This window comes from Dendroctonus ponderosae, unplaced genomic scaffold (assembly GCF_020466585.1).
Source record: "Dendroctonus ponderosae isolate FM_Combo_2020 unplaced genomic scaffold, Dpon_F_20191213v2 Dpon_F_20191213_8, whole genome shotgun sequence".
NCBI classification, from domain to species: domain Eukaryota; kingdom Metazoa; phylum Arthropoda; class Insecta; order Coleoptera; family Curculionidae; genus Dendroctonus; species Dendroctonus ponderosae.
The window spans coordinates 3,242,109-3,258,761 of NW_026019016.1; the positions used below are offsets into that span (position 1 = coordinate 3,242,109).

The following is a 16,653-nucleotide window of genomic DNA, read 5'->3' on the forward strand; positions in this document are numbered from 1 at the left end:
GAGGGGATGAAATTCCACCAGACCAGATCATGCGAACTCCCCTCAAGATTCTTCTGGAATTCATTGAATATACAGGGATAATGAGGGAGTGAAATTACGAGGGCACAATAGGACAGAAATGACCGCGGTGCAAGGCCAAACACCACCTCGTCGGTGAGGAAAGGGTTTTAGTGGGTAAACAGTTTAGCTGGAGTCCCACACAACCCAGAGCGACAGACCACTAGCTCTGGGAGTGCATAAAAGAGCATTTCCCAAACTTCACCGAAAAAAAAAAAAAAAAGCCTCTCATAGCTCACGACCTTAGTTTGAAAGACTCACCAGTGTCACAAACTACTGAGTTTCTTGCTGAGCCGTGACTAGTCACTTTTATTTGAAACTTTCAGATTTTTTTCCATCACTTTCAGATCATATTACAAAAAGAGCCACTATTATTGTGCTAATTAAGTGCTGCTTGGACGCCCTCTTAAGAAGAAATACGGTCGATTTCTGATGCCCTGGCACAGGCATCAAAGGTGGATGTGGAAGATATGATTCAAAATAACATAAACTTTTCTTAGAAGCATTTGGGTTGAACCTGGTTCATCGTGATGTCATCCAAATCAAGCTCTAAAGTCTTTCAAGCACCGCATAGTTATTTTAAGTGTATCCAGGTGGAAACTACTTGAGAGCTGAATTGTTTCAGATTGTGACTTAATAAGTAGGTGCTTTAACTGAAGTAGCAGCCCGGACTTCCCAGATCAGAGGTTTGACATATCCAAGAGCTCCAACATTGATTAGGCACCAATTTTATTTCTCTGGAGCTGAAGTATAGAAGAATATTTGCGCACCTCGTTTGTCTAAATGAGATATCAATAATTTAATGTAATTTTTACCAGGGTCAAAAGAATCAAGATCTTTGGAGTAAGTGGTGTTATCTCAACAATCTAACTTTTTGGGGTAAACTCAAATTTCTTAAAAAGGTCCTAATACAAACGGACGACAAAGAAGTCGACAACATCGTAGGCCCGCCAGAAACTCTCCCACTACATCATTATGCTGGTGATTAATTTCTTCTTCGGATACTTATTTCACTAATTTATGGACTGTTGTTTGTAATGATGTACGAGTCAGTCCACTGCCCGATTGCTTGCGGTCTTCAACAGGTATTGGCGGATTACGCGTTTCCGACACAAATAAGCGCCTTCTATCCACTGAACTGATGCGCTCCGAATTCAAATAGAATGGCCAGAATATTTAATTCTACTTGCCATTATACAGGGTGGTGCAACCAAGACGCGGTGGAATGATTTTAGTGCTTGTGACTAATCGGAGTGCAATGATTTTTATGCAATGTAGGATTGAATAGTGAAAAAACTGTAACATATCAAACTTAACTTTTGTTTAAATGTGCGATCCTGTATGAGCGTATGTGCTAAAATTCGGCAATTCTTATTGGAAATTTAATAAATTTGCTGAACACTAGTCAGACCAGTCATTTTTACTGAAACTGGAATGTTTTTGGTAATTCGTGATTTTTTCAAATTGAATAAACATCAGTCGGTCTAAAGCAAAACTAGTCTGTATTCAATGTCGGTTTTCTTAGGATTATCAGATCTAGTAAATTGGTTCACGTAATTGAAACATCTCTCTTAAGCCATCTCTTTAACAGACAATTAGCTTGAAAGTGTTGAAAAATGAGGAAAGTCGGAAAAGCAAAAGGGCAAAAATTATAAAACTGCTTAATAGACCTTAATAGACCACCAAGCGTTTTAGTGGTTTTCACAGCAGGACTACCCCATCTTAACAATTATACGGCATTTGACTAGTGAAACTGTCTCTGAAAAGTGTGACTCTAAAAAAAAGTTGAATACCTATGTTCTTTCAGGTTTCAAATTCCAGAGCAAAAGATCTCTTCACAGCTATTAAGAAGGAAAAGACCACTCGATTTCTTGGAAAACAGAGACACCCCGCAAACAAATCGGTTCGCTCTAGCACAAAGATTTCCTGGTTATTCACAAAATAGGTAGAATTACCTACGCCGCTTGGGAACTAGGAGCGTTATGTGTATTATACTTAGGTACTTACTTTACTTTTCTCTACAACTGTTATACATGGTGTCCCGTAACCACATGATCAACAGGGTACTGCGAGATTCTTTGGATCAAAACAAGACGTGTTCATTTGAGCCAAAGAATGTCGCAGTATCCTTTTCTTCATGTGCTTATGGGACACCCTGTATGATGACTATGATTTGGCACTCTTTAAAATGTCACAACGATGTTTATTACCGCACTAGTGCGCTATCTACGGTTAAAACGGGAAAAATTGTATCGTAAATTGTGTTAATTTTTATCATTAACTATTTTTCGGTCAAAATTGACATTCTCCACTTTTAAAGAAAAAGGCTGACATCGAGTACAAGGTTTCCAAAAGCCTTCTTGGAATAAGACAATGCATGTCCCCGAAATCCCGTTATCTTTCGTCTTGAGAGATCGCGTGTGGTGTCTACTAAACGTCCTGACAATGGATTAAATAATTTCACGCTGATGAGATGTATAGGTATAAATCGCATCATCTGATACTAGAGAATAGACAGGATTTGTCGAAATGTAACTTTACCCATTGGGTGATCTTACGTCTTACAGAAATGCTTAAAAAAAACTCATAAATTTACCTGCCTAAAATAAATCAACCTATTCACACTCGACCAGAAACCGATAAATTGTGTCGAACAGTTCTATACAGGGTGATTCACAATTGACGCCATTCCTCTGGAGGTGTTGTCTAGGGGTGTCTTGGGTGTACGAAAAAAATAGTAAAAGAAATTAAATGTTATTAAAAACTGAGATATTTTGAAAAAACTAGATCAGAAGGATGGCAACAATGTCGTGAGCGCGTAGTTCTGTTAACGTGCTTGAACATGCTTGGGATCAGCTCAAACGACAAGATTCTACTCCTGTGAACTTACGGGAACTGGAAAACGCGCCTCTTCAAGAATGGCACAACATTCCCCAATAATTAATTACAAACCTTTTTTATGACAATCCAAGACGTTTGAGGGACGTTATTCGAGCTAGAGGCGGCAATACATGCTATTGAATCGGTTAAAGACCGAAATATTACCTGAACTTCAAAATGGATTTTCCTTAAATTTTTACCAAAAATCTGATAAACTTGTGATTCATGTTTTGTTTTAATTTTTCTGGCGAAAACATTCTCATATTAATTTAAAAAACAATAATTTAAAATTTGATAAAAGTATGTAGGGTTTATAATAATTTTTCTTTGAAATCTATAGATGGTGCTCTAATTTTGTCCATCAGTGTATGTGTTTGGAAAATGTGAAATTTTTTATATAAAATTATTAAATTATTTGATTCGTGAATTTCAATACCGGTGCTATACTGTGAGTACCAGCGTTGAAAATACAGGACCGTGTTTAAATTTTTTCGAAGAATTATTGAAAAGCCGATCAAAATATTACTAAACGTCAACGATGTATAAGATCATCGTTGAAATCAGAATATAAAGGGGCTTTCACAATTTGCCAACAAAAAAACAGGATCGCAGTTTAAAAAATTAAGTTAATAACGGTATCTTGAAAACGAAACGTCGATGCAAAAAATCGTTAAAGTAAAATCAGGAAAACGCTGACTTAAAGTTGCGAGGAGAAAGTCGGAGAGTCGGTTTTGCTCCGTGTTTTCTAAATACTAAGAAACAAATTTATTGGTCTTTTAATTGCCAAACTTTTTTTCGAATTTACCAATGGTTTCAATTTCAGTATTCATTTAGGATTTCACTGCATGCACTTTTAGAACCAGAGAAAATTGTGCTTTTCAAATATACAATAATATACAGGGTATTCTATTGCCAAAAAACTGTCAACATTTTCCGAAATATTTTTGCTTCTCTTACCCGAAATTTTGGAAATACCTACGTACATAAAAAACATAAAATTTCAAATTCAACAACTTTTTCATAACTTAAATCAGATACTACATATCTAATATAAAAGGAGTGTTCATTTGAAAAACAACTGGCCAAAGAAGCAAACACCGGAATTGAAACAATTATGGGCTTCGAATAATATTCAAGCCAGCCTCCTTTACTGCATATTTGTTTAGTATAAATGGAGTGATTTTTCATAGTATTATTAAAAAATACTGTTTGGTGAAACTTAATTTTCAAACCTGACGCGCCGTCTACCTATCCCACCATCTTTTGATGAATATTATCACTAAATAGTTTTAATTTCCCACATAGATGGTAGCATAGGTAACAACACGCGCGTCAGAGGAAAAAATAAATGTCAACAAAAAGACAAAAGTCAGTTAGTATTTAGGGTTGTCGATGTTTCAACCCCAAAAAATGTCAATTGGGGTCACTATTTATTCCCCAAGGGTGGGTTCGGGATATTTTGACTTCGGGAGTCCCGATAATGGTCAACATTTGAAACTCCCATCAATGCACGTAGAGAGCATTAGCGCGCAAGCAGAAAAATAAACCGAATTGTAATTCAACCACAGCCCAATGTTTTATATTTCAATGAAATGTATTATTTTCTACCATTTTTTGGACTAAGGCCTTCTTTACTTTACTCTCGTTAGTTCGTGCGTGTTTGAGTTTCTTTATATAAAACGAGGGAATATGTATTGAATAACTTACTTGCTAGGTGTGGGCGATTTTAAAGACCGTTTAAAAATGTTTCTTCAACTTGACCCGAAAAGAACGCTCTTTAGCAAAACATAATTTTGCTCAACCGCATGTTTGAGGTATTAATTTAATATAAATTTTGAGTATATCAGTACTTACAGTGTCTTAAATAGTTGTGAACAGTGGTATAATTCAGGCGACTTATTTATGCCCAGTTTCCGTTTATTTTCGACTTTTGTCATGTCGAGCATAAATAGCAATATAAAGATGGAACAGATAAAATACAATTTAACAAAAGTATAAATGCCAACTTACAAACATTTACAAAAAATGCACTTTCAATTTTACACTTTCGAAGTTCGCTTGTGAGACACTTAAAGTAATTATTTACCCACAATGCCTGAACGTCTAGACCATCTATCTTTGTCTTACATACGCGACATAAGAGACGAAGTTGGTGATTTTAATATCTATAAAGTTTGGGTAAATACGTATTTTCAGTGTTAATAAACAAAATTGTAATTGTTAAGAGCAGCGGTTTTCGGCGGAAGAAAATAGCCAAGCATATTTTCCGAAACAAAACATTCATATTCCCTATGAAAACGACATTTAGGAAAAAATAAAAAGTTGAAAGCGCTGGGAATGGGGGGATAAACTGAAGTGAAAGGAATGGGAGTAAATTTTCAAGAATTTGCAATAACAAAAATTATTGAGTTGCGTCATTGATTTTTCTAACAAATCCAACTGGCTACTCGCAAAATACGTCAGACAAACGGCTTGAGACATTAGAGCGACGTCACTGGCTGATATATCATTTAAATGACCTCTATGCGGAAGAGGTTGTGATAAAAGTGGGATTTTTCACTAATTTCGACTCCATCACCTCAATTCAACCTCCTGGAAAATGTTGCCTGCTTGTGTTCGATCGGTTTGTAAGAAAAATATCCCAGCCAATGTGAGTATCCAACTGATATTCCACTATTTTAGATTAAAACTGGGTTGCAACCTAACAACAGCCAACTCAAGTGGCCGAGTATTTTAACAGAAAGGTGCTGACTTAACTACAGCATGGCTAAAAGGGTGTCTCAGTATATCAATGTAAATTTCACTTTGCATTGTAGTTGTAGTGGAAAAAAAATTACATAATATTTAAGGTTAAGGTAGCCGCTGGGGGAGGCTGATTGGGCTAATCTCGATTTTCCCATTTCAGAAAGCTCTAGGACTCATTAGCCGAAATGGGTCTGGGCATACCACCGGGGAGACCCAATTCGAAACGAAGGTAAATTTGAGTGGTAAAATTATCTCAATCAAAATGTTTAATTTGATAAACACTTACCTGAAAATACGCTAACTGGATCGCAAAATCCTGGTATACTATCAGCAAATAGTTGCATTTGATGTTCTAGATCACGCAGAACTTTTCGTGAAGAAATACATTTTTTCTTCATAAATATATCAAAAAAACAAAACTCAAGATTGACGTGTACGAGCGTTTCTGCAAAAAACAAATTCGTGACATTTAAATCAGTTTACGCCAACCCTACTAAGCAGACAACTATTCACTCGCAATACGGAATAAAAAATGTCATGTGGATGTCATATTAGTTTTCATGCAATTTTTATTATAACTTGCTCCTTGTATAAAAAAACAATTCTTATAGCCTTTCAAGCTCCATAAACTGGCAGAAGGTCCTTCAACTCACGTAACTCTAACCAGAGCAGAAGCATTGGACATGTACACGCAAATGCACACAATTCGTCGGATGGAAACCTCTGCAGGCAACTTGTACAAAGATAAAATTATCCGAGGCTTTTGCCACTTGTACGCTGGACAGGTTGGTAATTTCTGTGCCTGTAGCTTGACCTACGTAAACTGTTGCGATCATTTTCACCAGGAAGCTGTAGCTGTAGGATTCAAGCACGCACTCCGACCTCAGGACAGTGTAATCACTGCCTACAGAGCCCATGGATGGACGTACGTCATGGGAGTGCCTCCAATTGAGGTACTGTCTGAACTGACTGGAAGGCGAACTGGCTGCGCCAGAGGAAAAGGCGGCTCTATGCATATGTACACGAAAAACTTCTACGGTGGAAATGGAATTGTTGGCGCCCAAGTAAGGCTCATCTATCGCAAAATACCTCCGTCCACCTGGAGTTAATAAATAAATTTATTTTCCAGGTACCACTAGGCGTAGGTGTAGCCTTGGCTGCTCAATACAAAGGCACAGACGGCGTATGCGTTGCGCTTTATGGAGATGGTGCTGCTAATCAAGGCCAAGTATTCGAAGTATACAACATGGCCAAGCTATGGAACATCCCCTGTATCTTTGTGTGTGAAAACAATGGATATGGTGGGTACAAGATCACCTAGTGCTACTTACATTTGACAATGGTATATTGCGAAGGTATGGGAACTAGTGCAGTGAGAGCTGCAGCTAGCACTGAATATTATACTCGTGGAGATTTCGTTCCTGGTATTTGGGTTGACGGTATGGATGTTTTGGCCGTTAGGCAAGCCGCCCGGTTAGCTGTTAACTATTGCGCCGCTGGAAATGGGCCAATTGTTATCGAGGCCCAGACTTACAGGTAGAATCCGGCTTATTTCAGCGCGTGCAACATCATTTCTATGATCTTCTGGTAGGTATTCTGGCCATTCCATGTCCGATCCTGGAACCAGCTACAGAACCCGCGAAGAAGTGCAAGAAGTGAGGCAAACCAGGGATCCCATCACATCTTTCAAAGAGAAAATTATCACTTCTAATTTGGTTACTGCCGAAGAAATCAAGGTAAGCTATTTCACCAATTGCACGCGCGTTCCGTATCCGAGACACTTTTCTTTCTAGGAAATTGATGCAAAAATTCGAACAGAAATTGACGAAGCGACGAAAAAAGCCAAAGCCGAAAAGGAAATTGGCCTGGACGAAATAGCCTCAGACATTTATGCCAACAACGTAGAAGGTGAAATTCGCGGTCTTTCAGTCTTCCAACCGTTGAAACACGTAAGAGTTGGGCCAGCTGTAAATCTATAATTTTAAGCAAAATACTCGCTAACAGTTAAGTTCCAAAGTCTCTGTTGCATTTTTTACATAATTTATCAGTGCCGTAAAGTCGCCAAACTTTATATTTAGTTTGCATATACAGAAAATGCCTGTAAATGGCCTTTATACAATTCGTTGCGCTACAAAACACTTTATTTTTAACGCTGTTATCGATTGTTTACAAGTCGCAAGAATATTTTTACTGTTGATGTTTTGGATGCCCAATAAAAATTTTTGTTGTCGAAATTACTGAGTTTATATCTGCTACACATAGAATGGAAACGATTTTCTACAAGTGAAAAGTTTATTTCATAATTGTGAATACTGCAAAAATAACGTGTTAATCAGAGTTTTGTACTTCCTTTGATTGATTTGCCGTCTTAATAATCAATTATTAATAAAAGTTTCCAAATAAAAAAAAAATGTATTTTGCAAAAAGCCTTCAACTCACTAAAAATACGTCTATCATTAAAATTAGTATCTCACTATTTAACGACTACGGCTTATTGTTTTGTCGTTTTCTTCCCATTATATATTACACCTCATTTACATGGTCTTTTGTTTGGTATCACACTTTTCTTGTCAGGAAAATTATCTTCCCATTCAGTACCGCACTCGATTCTATTTACACTGAGCACTGGTACGTTTATGTCGCCCCAATTCGCGTTTCATTTGCAGTTTCTCCAACTTTAACAGATTTTATTCCCTTTCTTCGTTTAACTGGGCGCCTTACAGGCAACCGGTTTTTAGCCAGGATGATACTTTTTAGTACCACAGCATCTCGTTCCACTGAAAAAGCAAAATTTAGTAAATTATATTATGCGATTTTTTTTAAATTACCGTTTTGTATCGTTTCAAACCACTGATTCATTTCGAGAATTAAAAGCCACTCTTCATCAATGTGCGCTTTGAACGCACTGCAAATATTCCCCATAAATATGATCAGGTTTGCTCTCAGATTAGAATTGGAGTTCGGTATTCTTTGAAACAACAACATAAGGTGATTTTTGACTTTTTGGAAAACCCACTTAGCCGGCTGACTCTTAAAAAACAGTAGTATGGCGAAGTCCGACTGTCTTTCGAATGGATTTTCTAGAAAACAGGAAACTTACAGAACAGATTGAGATGCAATTATGCGACCTTACTTATGTAGCTCTCCAAAAGTTCTTCGAATAGTTCATCAGAATTCCAAGGATCTGCAGGATATCCGAAGTACTTTTGCAGCAAATCCCGCAGAGGCATTATCTGGGGCACAGGCTTCTTCTTTGTATAACAAAGTTGAATGATTATTTTGGCCAAAGGATATTCTGCAAACAAAGATTTTTTGATAATTCATCAGAAATGTTTTAATAATAGGTTCCTACTCGCCACATCCGCTGCCATCGGCATTACATTGCCCCACATTGTAAGAACAATGAAGAAAATGGAATTGGCAAATTCGTCTGCAAAATAGAAACTTTCACAGATAAATCGACGCATTCGATTAATGTTCAATTGCATCCTGCAAATCGCTGTATAAACTCGAGTAATCGGCTCAATAATGTTTACATCGTGCGGTTTTTTGAACAGTTGCAAATCGGCAACGTCTAGGAATTTGTTCAGAATTCCTTTATGCGTCGTGTTATCGAGTTTTGTCAAAAATCCTGAAAATTTGCATTTTTTCATGAATGAAAACATTTGTAAACAACAATTACCTAATACAATTCGCTGCGTGGCCGTCATCACGGGACTTGGCGGGCAATCGTTGTTTGGTTTGTCAAAGATATCGACGCACAACTTTTCCAGAAAAACGCTAAACACAAGAAGTAAACAGGTAAATTTTTAACACTTTCACTAGAACGCATATGTAAACAGGGTGATTTGAGTAGTTAGCGCATTAGAAGTTTTCCAACTTGCATTTTAAATGCAAACCCCTAATTTCTTTAACATGGTTGGATTATCCATTTCCAATTGCAAGTTTGGGCAAAACCTAGTTTTGTGAAGGTATCCAACCAAAAAAGATTGAAGGTGCCATTAAAAAACGGATTTTTCGGCTCTTCTTATATCAATGTTTGTAGACTGCATGCACCCATATGCTACAAAATGGGTACGTTAAACTCATACGGGGAGTTAGCTTGGGCTTTCAGCTAACTACCTACCAAATTTGGGTTTTTAATTTAAAACGTTAATTTGATATAGCTTGTTCCTTAAACACCAGTCATGACATTTTTGTTAAACAATTGACACAAAAAACTACAAGATGTAAGTTAACAAGACTAGGGATGCTCAAACTCGCAATTGGAAGGTTTAAAAGAACATTTAAAGTTTCTAAAACAACTGTAAGTTGCAAACCTCCTAATGCACGGTCTACATAAATCACCCTGTATATGGATTCAACTTACTATGCTATGAAGTCAACTGTTTGATCACAGAATTTCTGAGCTGTTTCGTTAAGCACATCCACGTCTTCTGAGAACATTATAAGTCGGTTCATTGTATTCAATATTTCGCCTAAAACAATTAGGTTCATGAAATTTTTGACTAATCGAAATTTGAGCGTTTAAAAGGATTATGAAGAAAATTAATTTTATATAATAAAATAAGTGTTCTATTGCAATTACTTACTGCGATTCATAACTTTATTTTTACCAGATGGTGGATTTTGGCCTGAATCCAGCGATTCCATTGAATTAGGAATGAAGTCCCCATTCTCAGACGATATTGGGGCAAATTCTTCACTTTCCAAATTTAAAGCTGCTGGACAATCGTCCGATATCATGTCACTGTAATCAATTAAATCAGAAGTGGATCGGCTATCATTTTCTTCACAATATGAGGTTGCTGCTAACGGCAGTGCGCTCTTAGTTATGCCTGGTAGACCACCGGGAATCATACCGTTCTGCTGAACAGTTACATCGGATTGACCAGACTTTTCTGCACAATATGAAGTTTCCCTTGCAGGCACAACAATGTTTTGTATAATGTGGATCTTGTTTCCTTTGGTATTTTCGCGCATTTCTCTTAGCTCTTCTTGAGTGCAGCTCCAAGTAGATTTATCTAGATGCAATGTTGATTCACTCACAGCTGAGCGGCTTTCCTTCTGTTCTGATTGGCCATCGACGATATTCCATACAAACCCAGGTTTAATTTTTTCATCCAAAGAAATATCGACATCGTCCTTAAGTGGCTTTGGCTTCAAGTACTTGTCGTTATACCGCGTTTTAAATTCATCAAAGTTCCTTTTCAAGGAACGTTGAAGCTCGTCTTGATCCGCGATTTCATCTCTCTGGATTTGCGCATTTTCGGACCATATTTTTGGTTTCAAATTTTCATCTACTGTACCATTAAATTTGTTCAAAATAGAATTATCCGCGCTTGGAATGGTTATCTGACAACTTACCTCTTGCTTAGATTCGTCTGTTAATTCTACGCGGCCAATTTCTGGAACGTCTTCCTTTAGCAAGGATTTGGGTTTAAAATCAGCTAGATCTTGATCAGAAGAATCTGATTCGGAACCGAAAAGCTGGTTAGTGTCGTATTTCCTGTTGACTGCAACACCGATATTAAGCTTTCGTTTTGAGGACGAACGAATCGGCGATTTCACAATTTTTTTCTCTTGGTTTAGTTCAGTGTTTAAGCCGTTGCCGGAAAAATATGCGCGATCAGTTTCATCTTTAACGGAACAATCACTACTTGAACCGGAAACGTACTCCTTGCTGATTATTTTTGGCGAAGATCTCGTAATTCGCTTTGACTTTGCTCTGGTATTACGAACATTTTTTGAATTTTTCTTGATTGTGCTGCTGCTTTCATTTAACTTTTTTGAGTCTGTGTTCGCCACTTTGCCGGAGCAAGTCATTTGTTGAACATGGTCGCAATCTACTTCCGATTCGTTACTGCATATAGGTGAATTCCGCTTATATTTCTGTTGATTGACTTTTTTGGGTTTTTCGATTTTGGGCTCCACTTGGATGCTTTTATTTCGCAGCTGTATAAGTCTGGTACTTGGGGTTTCCAATGCTGGTATTTTTACCTGTGAACGTCTGGTTCTTGGGCTAGCAAATCTAGGTTCCACTATTGCACTCGTTTTTTTATTTTCAGTCAAGCTCTCTGTCTCATTCGGCTCACCTAGAGAAGTATCTAAATCGCTAAAACCATCTTTTATGTCAGTTGTTTTAGACTCGACTGGCAAACCTTCCAAATGGAAAGTGTTAATTGATGGTTCTGCACTATCAACTTTACATTCCGTGCTGATTTTTTCAATTACGTTCTGCTTCTTACGCTTATTTCGTCCAATCAAATTATCTGCCTCATTCGGTTCATCTAAAGAGGTATCCAAACTACCGTTTATTTTCAAATCGATAGACGGATCGGTCCGATTTAAAGTGTTAATTGACTGTTTTGAGCTATCAACTTTCGATTCCATGCTGGTTTTCGCAATTATGTTTTGCTTTTTACGCTTTTGATTCCTTTTTACTGTATCTTTTTCAATGAAACTCTCTGCCTCTTTCGGCTCATCGAATGAAGTATCCAAACCGCTAGAACCATTGTTTACTTCACCTCTTTTCGACTCCACTGGCAAACATTCCAAACGTAAAGTGTTAATTGATGGTTTTGGGCTACCAACTTTACATTCCGCGTTGGTTTTTCCAATTAATTCCTGCTTCTTATTCTGTTCAATGAAACTATCTGCCTTATTCGGTTCATCTAAAGGAGTATCCAAACTTTCTAAACTCCTTTTTATTTCCGCTATTGTCAATTCAACATACGAATCGTTCCGATTTAAACTGATAATTGATGTTTCTGGGTTATCAACTTTCGATTCCATGCTGGTTTCCGCAAGTATACTTTGCTTTTTTCGCTTCTTATTCATTTTTAAGCTATCCTTTTCAATAAAACTGTCTGCCAAATTCAGCTCATCGACTGAAGTACCCAAACCGCTAAAACCATTGTTTACTTCAGCTGTTTTCAACTCAACAGACGAAACTTCCGAATCTAGAGCATTAACCGATATAGTATCGACTTTAGATTCCATGGTGGTTTTCGCAAATATGTTAGGGGTATTTCCTGCAAACAAATCCTCTGGTTCACTTAGTTCATCCAGCTCAAAACTGTTCCGTACTTCAGATTTGAATTCAACAGGCGAACATTCCAGATCCAGAGTGTTAATGAATAAATTTGGAAACAAATCGCTGTTATCTTGATCTTGATCTATTTTTTGATATGTTGGTAGTTTAGTTGAGCTCCGAGCTGCTAATGCTTTCGAGTAACTGATATGAACATTTTTCCTTACAGGTGTTACATCACTGTTAACGGAGGAAGATCTAAAATTTCGCTTGAAGACTTCGTCTTCATTATAACTAAATAAACTTTGACTATCCGTGTCATGCTTTGTGGTGGCGGTGACCAATCCGGAATCCAAAAATTCATTAGGATCACTTTCTCTCCTAGTTCCATTATTTAACCTGTTACTTTGCCTTCGGGCTTTTGCAAGCAAACGTTTATTTCTTTGCAGAACACCTGGAGCATCGCATATCCGTTCAAATTCAGATTTTGAATTATCATCGGAACTGGTACTTCTTCTTGGTTTACAACACTTTCTCACTTGTTTTTTCTTAGATCCGTTCATTTCTTTGAGGGCATGTACAAGTTGTTCTGCCAACTGTTTAACGACGTCCGGGAGTTGACTTGTGGTTCCTCCAGCGGCTGGCGATGTAGTTGCTTCATCTTTAATGCGAAAAAAACCAAGTAGTTCTGGTTCTTCACCTTGGCGCGCTTCTTGAAGTAACATGCCATTTTGAGTGCAATTTTCGTCCAAGCAAACTGTCCGACATTGAAATGGTTTGTTATCGCTTTGAAAATCTGAAGGAATTTCAGCCTTTGGTGGACATATCATCAAACTGGGAAACGGTTGAAGTGAGTCACTAGATATGGTGAAACTAATATTATTGGCTTTTAATAGCTGCAAGGCACTGAGAATTGTGTCTCCTTCAGATTTCTTGCACTGTCTCAATGTCGGGGCTCTCGCTCGTAATAATCGAGTGGTATTGTATGGCATCAAAATCTTTCGCCTTTCATTTGCCTTTAGTTTCATTTTAGTTTTTGACTTGTTATGCTGTTTTGACTGTTGAATTGTACTTTGGGCTTCAGGAAGCAGAGTACTTGAATTTTCTGTAAAAGAATCGTCCACTCGTTTTCTTGAGTCCATCGGCGTGCATTCCGGCGGATCCTTTTCGTCTCGCTTTACCAGCGGAATATTCAGCGATTCATTGGACGGATGTTTACAAAGAAACGGCGCGATGGTTTCAAAGCCTGAAGCTGAAGATGTTTCCATATTTAATGAATCTAAATTTTGTTGTGTCTTTGAAGGCGTGGTCATATATTTTATTGGTATTGCGTTGTTTGGAGGCATATCATCCATTGACCAAATATCTCTAACACCATCGTTGACCTCTGACGAATTATTTACATTTGCATGAACAAATTGATCATTTTTCGTGCTAATACTTTCAGACACTGTATTATGCTCAACTTTATAATATAGCCGCTCCTCTTCCTCTACACATAAAGCGAATTCTTTAGTGTCCGGAATCCGTTTTAAAGTGTTTGTGAAATTGATTGTAGTGTCTTGATTCTCTAAGGTATTGTTTTGTTGATTTTCTCCGTGTTCTACACTTTCTTCTGTTGGTGCTGGGGGAGGTGCTTCCGCATCGAATTTACCTTGTAATTTTTTCTTGTTGTTCCGCAATTTTCGGGGTTTTTCTGCAACACAAAAAGGTTTTTGAAGAATGAGCTTTTAAGCATTCAGGGAAATATGGGCCAAAAAGTTGAGATTTAAGTACTTTAAGCTATTCCATTTCTTATAAAAAATATTACTTACTCATGCTGAGTGAATTAGGTGAATCAGACGAATCCGACCTAATAGGTGACAGTAATGGTAATCTAATTACCTCCATGAGACTTGCGAACTCGTCTGAGTCGATAATGCAGTGCCTGACTTGAGGAGGACTGGACACGGTTTTTGCATCCTGAGGTAAACTGTATTCAGTCTGTGTAAAAATATCACATCGATCAATATGTGTGTTTTTAGCACTGTTTAAAAGTTCCGTCAAACACCTACATTTGCCTTCCAAAACTGATATTTCACTTTTTAATGTAGCAACTTCAGTTTCACTGTCTTCTTTGTGTGACTTTTCGATACTGTTCAGCCTATTTTGTTCTTGAATGGTTGCATTTGCTTTCTGTAACTAAAATGATCTACTAGAGCGGTTGGATTGGTTTAGGTTAGTAAAAAAACAATAATTTAGTGATCTGACATTTTCTGTGGTAATTTTAACTAAATTGACTGGCACCAAAATAAATAATTTAATGCTGATGCTGAAAATCAGATTATTTATGTTGGTGCCAAAAATACTAAATACATACAAAGCTAATTTTGCTTAGACATCCGGTCTCAACACCAAGCATTCATTTTGCTAAATATTGGAAAATAGTAACTGATATCAACAGTTTGCAGGAACTTACCTGATCTTTGAGGTCATTTATTTCTTTGCAATCTTTGATTATAATTTTTTCCGCTTCCTTTGCGGCTGCATTTTTAAGCTGATTGATTTCTTTTAATAACGATTTATTTTCTACTGCCTTTCGGTGCTCAGCCTCTTTTAGTTCGCTGTAAGATCGCTTCAACTCTCTAAGGCGGTCATCTGCATTCTTTTTTCCTGGAGATGAAGGTGCCATGTTCTTATTGCTCAGGTGTTGCTTGACTTTCTCCTCCAACTCTGTGATTGTCATTTGGGAATCGATCATAATTTGCTCATACTTTGCTTCTAAACTTCTATATTCGCATTGTAACTGTGCAAAGTTATTACTTGTTTGCTCTAAATCAGTTTTGTATTTGTTTATGCTGTTCTTGAGCTGCTCATTGTCCAATTTCAGCCTTTCGGCTTCTTGACATGCACTCTGGTACTTAGTTTTCAGTTGCTTAAAGGCCTGAGAAGCCTTATTCAGCTTATCGATCTTCACCTGGTACATGTCGAGTAAGTCACTAAAACAGATAGAAGTAAAGTAGTGGACGCAGCCCTTACAAGCCGGTAACACTTACTTGGTTTTTATAATCTTTTTCTTGGCAATTTGATAGTCCTCGCGTTCCATTATCTTTGTATGTGTATGAACTAACCTCAGAATGCGGTAAAATTCGGTTCTAATTAAAAAAAACCGAATATATCGTTCAAAACACACGCTCGGAATGCACTTTATATACTACAACTTTACTATTATACTACAACTGTGGTAAATGCAAAAGTTTCAGGAAAACGCGCCCGGAATTTTCACGTCTCTTTTACTTTTCAACCACTGAATGCACTGAAGTTGGCTCCAACACAGAAAAAATGTCACATATAGCAGCCGACCACCGGCGATGCCAAATGTCCGAAAGATAGTAATTAATTATTTATTTAATATAAAATTAAGGTCTTGCGATAGCTTTACTGCGAATAGGACGTGCTCGGTAGGAATCCGGACATTCCAATCGAAAAAAGTTTGTTTTGTCGATAGTAAAATTTAAAGCGCATTTCGGACAATATACAGGGCTTTATAGCTAATAAGCATGGATCCTGGAAGTTCGCGGGAGTCCGAATCGGACCACGCTCCCCAGGAAGGTTACTTTCTGAGACCGAAATCCAAGAAAAGAGGTCGGACCATAGAGTAAGTAAAATCCCATTATTTTACTTTCTCTATGGGTCGGACATCAAAATGAGCAACAACCATTGTCACCCACCTCAAAAGCAGCCGTAACAACAAAAACAACAACAACAACAACATTGCCACAACATCAACGATTCAACTTCCCACACACCTTCGCAGTAGTAGCACCAAACACAAAATCTAGAATTCAATTGGCCCTAGAATGGGAGAAAGTGAGGGAAGGAAACAAGGATGTCATCATCAAGAGAGAGAATGACTTCCTAATAAAAACCAATGAGGAACCCAAGGCAACAAAAGCACT

The 16,653-nt window shown here is 37.5% G+C and overlaps 3 protein-coding genes across 6 annotated transcripts in view; 1 reads left to right on the top strand and 2 right to left on the bottom strand.

Moving 5' to 3' along the window:
• The window catches only part of LOC109535398 (protein pangolin, isoforms A/H/I/S), a 140,537-nt gene extending 134,422 nt beyond the window's left edge, over positions 1 to 6,115 (bottom strand). Inside the window, exon 1 of one of the 3 annotated variants that reach the window (XM_048669414.1) lies at positions 5,969 to 6,115. Coding sequence is in view for 1 of the 3 variants with exons in the window: in XM_048669411.1 (XP_048525368.1) it covers positions 4,948 to 4,953 (6 nt within the window). In the remaining 2 variants the exon portion in view is untranslated. Of the gene's footprint in view, positions 1 to 4,791; positions 4,918 to 4,947; positions 4,973 to 5,968 lie in introns of those variants that run through there. The other 2 variants (XM_048669411.1, XM_048669415.1) reach the window with 2 other exon arrangements.
• Positions 5,404 to 7,916, top strand: LOC109535401 (pyruvate dehydrogenase E1 component subunit alpha, mitochondrial). 2 transcript variants are annotated; one of them, XM_019901307.2, is made up of 9 exons: positions 5,406 to 5,564; positions 5,620 to 5,730; positions 5,843 to 5,911; positions 6,294 to 6,467; positions 6,528 to 6,746; positions 6,812 to 6,983; positions 7,038 to 7,218; positions 7,274 to 7,418; positions 7,476 to 7,916. In XM_019901307.2, exons 2-9 carry the CDS (start codon positions 5,701 to 5,703, stop codon positions 7,659 to 7,661), a joined length of 1,176 nt encoding a protein of 391 aa, XP_019756866.1. In that variant the 5' UTR covers positions 5,406 to 5,564; positions 5,620 to 5,700; the 3' UTR covers positions 7,662 to 7,916. The 2 variants fall into 2 exon arrangements, with proteins under 2 accessions (XP_019756865.1, XP_019756866.1); XM_019901306.2 differs by lacking the exon at positions 5,620 to 5,730 and having other exon boundaries at positions 5,404 to 5,587.
• Positions 7,917 to 8,090: 174 nt separating this feature from the next.
• On the bottom strand, positions 8,091 to 15,855 carry LOC109535397 (the record flags this gene model as incomplete). The annotated part of the gene is given in 10 exon segments (XM_019901294.2): positions 8,091 to 8,459; positions 8,511 to 8,762; positions 8,816 to 8,977; positions 9,035 to 9,313; positions 9,365 to 9,462; positions 10,052 to 10,160; positions 10,275 to 14,411; positions 14,530 to 14,896; positions 15,174 to 15,693; positions 15,751 to 15,855. Coding segments are annotated over 10 exon segments (6,117 nt in total). The 3' UTR covers positions 8,091 to 8,316.
• Positions 15,856 to 16,653: the final 798 nt, after the last annotated feature.